This window comes from Tupaia chinensis, unplaced genomic scaffold (genome assembly GCF_000334495.1).
Source record: "Tupaia chinensis unplaced genomic scaffold, TupChi_1.0 Scaffold143796_1, whole genome shotgun sequence".
NCBI lineage: Eukaryota > Metazoa > Chordata > Mammalia > Scandentia > Tupaiidae > Tupaia > Tupaia belangeri.
This window is the reverse complement of record NW_006203646.1, coordinates 7,497,542-7,506,782: the sequence shown is the minus strand read 5'-3', so window position 1 is coordinate 7,506,782 and position 9,241 is coordinate 7,497,542. Positions and strand designations below refer to the sequence as shown.

Here is a 9,241-nt window from a genome sequence, read left to right as displayed (position 1 = left end):
CGGCGCCCCTGGCCGCGGCGGGGGGCGTTGCCCCGCCAGCAGCGAAGTCCGGGGCAGCGTCAGCCGGGCTCAGCAGCCAGCTCTGGAAGTACGGCCGCTCCTGGTGACAGCGCGAGGCCGAGCCGAAGAGGAAGGGCTCGTGGAGCATGGGGTGCGCGGGGTGCGGGTGGTGGTGGTGGTGATGGTGTGCGTAGCCGCCCACGAGGTTCATGTTGAAGAGGCTCCGGGCCTGCGCCACCAGCTGGATTAGCGCCGCCCCATGCGCCCCAGAGACTGCTGGAGCCACCCGTGGGCTCTGGGTTTGCACACCGCTGGGCGCCTACTTTGGGAGTGTCTAGGGCAAGATCGAAGATGAGACAGACAGCCCGCAGCCTTTCTGCCAGTTTCTGTCCGGCGTAGACGCCGAATCCTAGGGACCTGTTTAACCCTCTGCGGACTCGCCTGCAGGATCTGGCTTATATAGGACCGTGGCTTTGATGTCAACCTCTCCCTGGAGCCAATGGCAGGGGGGCGGGGAGGAAGAGGGGGGTGGCTGTCCCAGGTTTTATGCTCAGCTAGCGCCACTCGACTCCAGGCCGCCTGGGGGGACAGGGAACCAGCCCCGCCTCCGCCCCTCCCCCAGTTCCCCGCCGCGGGGTCGGGGTGGGCGGGGGCTGCGTACTTGAGGCCCTGGCCTGCCAACGCCCCGGACTGTGGCTGCCACCCTCTCCCCCGTGTGTTTGAGGAAAGGACTCTAAAATCTTGGGCTTAAGAGAAAGCCGTCACCTAAAGCCCATCCCCTTGATTTTACAGATACGGAAACTGAGGCCCAAAGGAATAAAGGTTGTTTCTAGACGGCAGAATTCAAAATAGAAATTCCAGCGGTTCCCAGTCCCGAACTCCAGCCGCTCCGCTGGCGTCGGAGCCAGAAGACAAGAGGGCGCAGCTGAGGGCAGGACAGGCCCCTAAGTCTATCCTAACACATCCCACTGCCCGCTCCCCGCCCTCAGTCCTCGGTCCTTTCTGGCAAGACTGGGAGCCACCGGTGCACGGGGTCGCTACCGGCCCACCACTGGGCCGAGTCGTGGGCAGAGGGGCGCAGGGAGTCTGTCCATCCCAGAGGCTTGCTGAGGCCGAGGTGGGGTGTAGAGGCAGGAACCAGGAGGCGGGCTCCAAGCCCACGGCGTTGACCGGTCTGTTCCGGGTTCGAAGGCCTGAGATCCGTTCTTCTAGCCTCGAGGTCGCTCCATCTAGCGCACAGGCCGGTGGTGCTGACGCAGAGGTAGTCCGGCACCCGCCTTGGCCCGGGGCCTCCAGTCGGCAGCTCCTTTCCTCTCTGCGCTTAATTCGCACCGAGGGCTGGGAGTGCTCTACGTTGGGCCACTCTGCCCGGACCTTCGCCCACTGAAACGGATTCTCTGAAGACGCCACGCGGAAGCTCACCCGGCGAGAAGCTGGCTTTGGGCGATAGATACACGCAGGGGTTGGAGACCCTGCACAGCCTCCGCCTGGCGCGGACGGAGAATCGCGGCTTCTCACCGCACGGCGCTTGCTCCCGGCCGCCCTGTCCTGGGCTAGTTCCTCCTGGGCGAGGGCCAGTCGCCGCCGGTGGGATTGTCTCCACGGGGGCCTTTCCCGGGCTCGCGTTGGAACTGGGGGGATCCCAGGACGAACGCTTCGGGCTGGGGACTCTCGGTCTTGCATCCAGTAATGGCTAACGCGTCTTGGATCCTCCGTCTGCACCCACCTTTCCCGGCCATCCCTCCCCACTTTCCTAGGTGGGGTCAAGGGAGTGTGCCTCTTTCTCTAAGGGAATGTCGAGGTGAGGGTGAAAGGAGGAGGGCGTCTACGAGAGTGCTTTTTAGAGGGCGAATTCATTAGTTATCCACTCATGTGAACAATTATGTACCGATGTCCATTCCGGTTACTAAAGGCGGAGTGAGAAAGGCCGTCTCGGTTTGCAGGTAGGGAGGATGCACGATTCCCACGCAGATCCAGCAGTAAGTGGAGAAGTGGCATTACTCTCCTCCCGGGGCAGGCTGTGAGTGGCGCGGGAGGTGAGGGTGGAGGCACACTCGAGAGGTGACAAACGCGAAGTCCTGAGCCCGTGCTCCACCTATGGGAACTCGGCAGGGCGACGGGCCCAAGAGGTGCCGGGGTGGAGGGCGGGTGCGCCAAAGGGAGGTCCTGGTTTCCCGCCCCGAGCAGACTGGAAACCCGCCGCTCTCCCCTGCGCCTGGCGCCAGCAGCGCTGGGGTTGGGCCGAGCGCGGAGCCGCAGGCTAGCTGGGAGGGAGCACCCGGCGCCCGATCCACCGGCGGCTCCGCGGGGTCTCGCGCCACACCGACCTCCAGGCGCTCCAGAGTGAGGATGTGTGAGCAGCAGGAGTAATTACGTTGTGGAAAAGGACCCCAGTCTTCGACAAGGGCACGCAGGAAGACTGGGGTTCACCCAGCCTTTGTCTAATCTGGGCGTGCCCTTCACCCGCAGCCTCTCACAGCGGCACCCTAGGCCCTACGACTACACGTTCATGTACGTGCGCACGGGCACACAACCTCGCTGGCACGCAGAAGTCCGTATATTCACGCAGACGACCACAAATATGTGCGTTCGCGCAGTAACACGCATTCACACTCATGCTACATACAGCATCGCAATTTCCGTGCATTCCTAGAATAATCTTACTGTCACCGGCAGGAACACATCAGGCTTCAGCGTTGCAGCTCCCTGCTGTTCATTTTCCCAACCCTACGCTCAGGGTGCATGAAGACTGCAGTGGGGCAGTGGTAAAACACAGCCTCTATGAGGTAATCTCACATGGGAGGGTTCCAGGTTCAAGTCCAGAGACCTCTCTGAGTATCCTGGGCCTGTGGCATATACTCCCTCACCATCCTGGGCTGCCTGAAAGCTGGAGGGTGGATCACCATGTCCCAACCCTCTTGGGGTGCTCTCACTCACGGAAGAAATAAACTTAAAAAAAAAAAAAAGACCGCAGTCATTCAGTAGAGGTACATAAATTCTAAGCTCCACACAGAGGCAAGGTTTTACACATAATTGCACGTCACACTTACACACAGGCAGGACGGCTTTGTGTTTTCTTCCACTTGCCGTCCATTGCCTGCACAACACAAACTTTCAGAAACCCTAGGTATAAGAATTTGTGTACTTTCTGTGTCACGACCACGCCTTCGGTCCCACAGACACTGCCACAATGACTACTCTGCACACACAAATGTTTGGACATTCTCCTATTTGTGTGTATTACACACAGACACACGTTCAAACATTCCATCTGATGTGTGTCCTCAGCCTTAACTATACAGTCAGATTCACAGGCTCTCGAAATGAAGGTACGCCATGGTATGCATGTTAGTAAGGCACCCGCCAGGGCAAGCACACTCATGGGTACAGCAATTATGCACCTACACTCAGCTTGCACACCCATCCTCATGGTCCCAGTTGCTTTCCCAACATTACACCCGATCGTCCATGTTGTAGACTCTCTCCAAATCTCCAGTCTGCGGGAAGTTGCAGGGAATGCATTATCAGTCCTGGGTGAAGCGTCCCAGTCCCATGAGACCTCCTGAGGGCCTTGAGAATGCCTGTCAGCCTCCCATGGGTGTTAAGGAGCAGAACGCCCACAGTTGCTAAAGCCTAAACAAATGCTGTTCCCTGCCTCCAGGAGAGGACTTGAAGTCTTTCATCTGGCGACTGTGCCCAAGAGTGCAGCCCTAAGGAATTCACTGTGGCTCAGAGCTGCACAGGATGAACTTGGGGAGACCGCAAGGCACCCAGGCTCCAGACACAGTCTTCCAGGAGACTCTAAAGTACTTTTTACTCCAGCCCAGCTCAGGTGGGTGAGGAATACCAGGAAACTCCCAGGGCAACGGGGACCTGGTGAGAGTGCTCTCTCCCTTTGCCCCAGTGCTATATGGCAGAGGGAGGTCTGGGACCTGGGGGTGGGGGGCAGAGGGGGTTGGCTGAAATTGCTTTAGGCTGACAGGCCAGTGTATCTGCTCTGCCTAATGCCACACTTTCCCTTTCCAGCTCCCACTTGCAGCTCAGTTCCCTCATTTGCAAAAAAAGCCCTAAGACTGGTGATCTGGAGTTTAGTAATTCCCAGTTCCCTGCAGTAGAGACGGCCTGATCCCCTCTGCATTCTGACTGTGTGCCCCGCTAATGCCACACAAACTGGTAGGCTCCACGCTCCTCCAGCCCACCTCCACAGACCAAGGACTAAGAGCAAGGGACTCCTGGGTTCCCTCGCCAACTCCCCCGACCAGCTGCATACTTCCCGGCAGCCCCCTGACCCAGCCCACCTTGCTCACCTATGAAGTGCCTCCTGGGAGGTTTGGCTCCTCCACGTTTTCAAATGCGGGCTTCTTAGTGCTTCCTCCAACTGTGCTGGTGAGCCTGGGCAGGAGCTCATTTTGCAGAGTAGATCTGAGGCACAAAAAATGTTTAAGGATTGCCTTAAAGAAGTGCTTGAAAAAGGCTGCGGTGGAATTGGGCCCACCTGGCTCGAAACCCAGCACTGTCCTTTCTCCCTGTAAAAAAAAAATATATATATATGACCTGAACCTCAGTTTTCTCTGTAAATCTGGGCACAATCATATCTTCTGAAAAGGGCTGGCCTCAGATGAAGCAAGGCTCTTAGCAGGTAACAGTAAACCTGGGGAAACCGTGGCTCTGTTCTTAGGAGTATTAATTTCACAGGAAAAGAAATTGCATTACACATGGCCAAAGGACTACAAAGCCCTGGGCTGGGAGAAGAGGCTGGGAGAAGAGGCTCGTGGCTGAGTTCCCCCTGCAGTGCTTTCTTCCCACCTGACTTGCCAGTTTCAGTCCGTGGTGGGATCCTTCCCTTTTCTAACCCATCCTACACAAGCTAGCTGCCATAAGGCTGGACGTGGAGAGACCCCACATTGCCTGGTGTGGGGATTGTGTTGCCAGAGACGCTGCTGTTTCAGATCCCACCCTCTACCCCTATATCCCTAGCCAAGTGACTTTAGGGGAATTTCTACCCCAAAGCACCAAGACTCAGTTCCTCCATCAGTAGAGTGGATCGGCTGTACTTGAGATTAGACGGTCTCCCCGGGGCTCTTCAGTGACAGAGGGGTCCCTTCTCCTAACCTCGCCCCTATCCTACTGTCAAGCCTACCCTAGGACTGGCAAGCCTCGGAGAGGAGAGCGGGTGCCCCGGCGCCTACCGCAAAACCTTCTCCCGCCGAGTCCCGTGACCTTGACGCCACGGGCAATCCCCGCAACGGACCCCTTATCTAAATAGGGCAGTAAATCAAGGACCTGTCAGGGCCCGGGTAATTACAGGAACTCCATAAAAAGGACCCGGCCGGCCGCCTGTTTATATTAGCGCGGTGTAAAATATTCTCGCTGTCTTGGGGAATCGCGTCGCGCAGTAACGCGCCATAAATCAGCCCGCGGGCCATTTACTCCGCAGCTTGAGCGCACAAATCCCTTAAACATTTCTCTGCTGTATCCTATCTAAAGAGGGTCTAAGACTTTTCAATCTGGCCCTGCCTGCTCCCCGGGGCTGGGGGACAGTCAGGGTAAGAAAAAGATAAGCAGGGGGTCGATTTCTCCTGGAAGTTGGGCAGAGACGTCTCCCTGCCTTGCCCGTGCGGTGCAGGAGAGTAGCGAAGAGGTCAGAGATCCTGTTAGAACCAACTTCTGTAAATAGATAGGAAATGGGCCCAGAGAGGGAAAGGGACTTCCCCAAGGTCACACAGCCAGTGGAGTGGCAGCGACCCAGTGGGAGCCCAGGCCTCTAGTGGGAAGTCGAAGTCAGAGGCAGCTCTCCGCCCCTCTTATTTATTATTGCTTTTACTAGAATGACAAGTGGGACGGTCAGAGTGCAAATCTTTTGGCTTAGGGGTGCCCGTGTTCAGAATTAGGTGTGAATGGTCTCAGATTCATCGTCTGGTCCCCTCATTTTACAGGTGACCAAACACAGGTCCAGAGGATGAGGAGGGACATACCCTAGGGCACACTGCTAGAAATCGAAGACTCTGCAACTAAAATAATCTGTTCTAGTTTATCTTCACTACACACTTTCCTAGAGAAAAACTGAGAGTGTGTGTGCGTATGTCTGGGGGGGGGGGCGGGAAGGGCAAGACTGTTCACTCTTAAGTTTGCAATAGCCTCAAAAATTCAAAATCTATTTAAGGTAAACCTGCTGCTGCCCATTGTCTAATGAGTAACATAAATCAAGTTTATGGAAAAAGAATATTAAATTTTCCGTGCCTTCCCTTGGGACTAGGACCTGAGGATTCAAGAGAGAATTAAACATGTTTCTCTGTACTTTTTCTGTCTTCCTCCCCCCTTCCTTTTCTCTTCCGAAGTCGGTAAATGACATCGTGTTTACACAAGTTTTTATGTCGTCTGAGCTTCGTCCCGGCTCCGTTTCCTCCTCTGTGTATTTTCCGCACGGAGAGATGTCTGCTTCGGGACGCGTTCAACCTAAACAGAACCCCGTCTGATTGGAAAATGTATTTATTTGAAAAATCGTAACTCACAGTTTTGGTGAAAACGGCCCCAAATTTATGGGATCGCTTGGGGCACGGCAATCATAAATCAAAAAGCATGGACACCACCCCCACCCCCTGCATCATCACCCAGCAGCTCCCACCAGGTTCTGCCAGACACCAGGGACACCGGTCTCTCCAGTCACCCTGGAGCCCTCCCTGGCCCTTCCTGCTCCCATCCCTTGCAGTCAGTGGGTTAGTAGCTGCTTGAAGCAGGTGGATTTCACTCTGGCTGATTCAGCCAGTCCCCTTTCAGGGCTATTTCACTCCGGTCAGTCTCACAGCAGTCGCCTTCCAGTGGCCAGTTAACGGGTGTTCTGTTGTGCACAAGTCTGTTTGAAGCATATCTGGTCTTTTATTTCTGTTAGTTGCACGTTGGTTACTGTCACACTTGGCTGCTGCACGGGTTCCTGAATTACTGATCAATTTATGTCAAGAGTTTCAACTCGGGTGAGCGCGCCCCAGGTCAGTTTCGCTGACTGACTGTTCCCAGGTCAGGGAATTTTTTTCCTTTCTCAGTCGAATCTGAACTCCCGCTGCAAAAACCAAGTCAACCCACTTCACCTATCTCCTGGATCCTGACTCCTGCCGACCCCATTTGAAGTCTGGGGAAAGATTAGAGTTGAGAATGCTCTGGGGACAGATGCTGCCAGCCGCTAGGCTGGGAGCACTGGCCAGGTAGCTTCGGGCAGAGCTGGTCCTGCCAGAGCTTCACAAGGAATCATCAGTGATATTTCTTGGGGTGCTATCGGCCAGTCTCTCTTAATATATGGATCTTGCCTTCCTCTGGCAGAGTTCCCACGCTGAACAGGGCAAGCTGTCAGCTCTAGGCTTGTCCATTTAAGCGCTGCTACCTTAGGGCGTGGGTTCGGGGATTCTTTACAAACTTTTGTGTGCTTTTCTCTGGAGTTGTCAGAGGAGCGCGCTGGGATGACTAGGTTCCGAGCCACTAGGTTCAGAGCGAAGGCAGCGACTAGAGAAGGGAGGGAGAGAGGGAGCCTGAGGCTGTCGGCCAAATCCTATCCAAGCCCGAGACCTTCACCCAAGCAGCCTGCCTCTGTAGTTCGTGGGCTTGCCGCCTCAGGAGTCCCCAGCCACCACCTGCCAGGAGTCATCTGAATACAGCCACACTTGGTTGAAAGAAATGCAACAAATTTCGGTAGCGAGAACCCAGTCAGATCAATCCAATAGGTTCTGGGAGATAAAGAACTGATGTGAGTTAGGATGTGTCAGAAATGAAAAGGAGACAGAGGGCTCCTCTTCCAGGATCGGCCCTTAAAATGTGGGGGTGGGGAAAAAGAGTAGCCCCTCCTTCCTTGAGCCTTGGTTCCCCCCCCCACCCCATCTCAAGTGGACTTGCTCTAATGGATCCACACAGCTCTTGGGCGCTGCTGACAGGCGGAGCAAGATACAGACTTTTAGGTTTGCTTGGAAACAGAGGTAGTAATCGCGGAAGGTTCGCCTTTATCCGAGAAAGTCTGCAGGAGCCTATGCGTTTCCTGCCATGGGTTGGGGGGATATCCCACGGCTGGCTACGCCTCACTGGTGAAAATTTTGGGTTCTTCAACCCTTTCCTTCTGCTGACAGGCTCTCAGAAAGTCTGTGGGCAAGAAACCGTACCATTATTAGTCTTATTATTTTAAACCGGGCCAGGCTACATTCGTCATCTTTCCCATAATGGTCAATTGTAAACACACTTTAAAAGAGAAAAACAAAAAGGGGATTTAATGTTGACACTGGGAAAATGCTTAGTCCTGGTGTTGCTGGGGAATTGGCAGGCTCTCCTGTCCTTCGGGAGACACGTTAAGTGCTCGGTGTTTTTGGCTTTTTCCGTTGAATTTTGTCATCTCTCAGGGGTCTCCCTCTCTCTAGTTTAACGAGGGAAATCCTTCATTAAAAGATGGATAAAAGGGTCTTGGCTTCAGAAAGGAGAAGGGCCTAGAGCACCCTGCGAACTGAGTCTTGATCCTTTCCATTGTCGCTGTCAGCCTTGCCAGTCCCTTCCAGCCATGGTCTGCCTTATGTACTGCAGCCAGGTTTTGCTGGGGGCACACTGGGGGGACAGTTTGAGAAGGTAGGTGAGTGATGGAATAAACAGAATCAGAAAAGGGAGGGGTAAGCCTGAAGGGGTCTGGAGAAAGGGAGGTATACTTAGGTTTGTATTTCAGTATCAAGTGTTAGAGCGGGTACCCTTCCAGGAAGCCTGGGTTAGAGCACCCTCCCACCCCCTTGTGAACATTGCTCCCCAGCCACACAGACATTCTCGTCACCTCTCCCACACACCCAGAGGACACAAGTATCTTCCTTAGCTTCTTAAAACCCACCCGCAGGTGGCATGGAGGTTAAGGCAGCTGGATCCCACATGGCCAGCTGTGCAGTTGAGACCCAGACCCAGCAGTTTGAAAAACCATTGGGCGCATGTGCGTGCATGTTCAAATACTAATGGTGAGGGGATGGGGTGTGATCATTTCTCACTTTCCCTCTCTTTCTCTGTCTCACTCTGGTGAGTACATGTGCCCTATAGCCAAAAAGAAAGAAAGAGAGAAAGAAAAAAAAATCACTTAGAGCATGGAGCAAAGAACAAAAATCATGGAACCAGCAGGTGGCTTGATGGTTAAGGCACTGGACTCTCACATGGCCAATCATGGTTCAAGTCCTGGACCTGACGACTTGAAAATCACTCTGGGCTTGTGTGTGTGTGTGTGTGTGTGTGTGTGTGA

At 54.6% G+C, this 9,241-nt stretch overlaps 1 protein-coding gene across 1 annotated transcript in view; it reads right to left on the bottom strand.

Moving 5' to 3' along the window:
- The window catches only part of HAND1 (heart and neural crest derivatives expressed 1), a 3,348-nt gene extending 3,037 nt beyond the window's left edge, over positions 1-311 (bottom strand). Inside the window, exon 1 of the mRNA XM_006165107.2 lies at positions 7-311. Within this exon, the coding sequence (XP_006165169.1) occupies positions 7-211 (205 nt within the window). The 5' untranslated portion in view covers positions 212-311. The remainder of the gene's footprint in view (positions 1-6) is intronic.
- Positions 312-9,241: the final 8,930 nt, after the last annotated feature.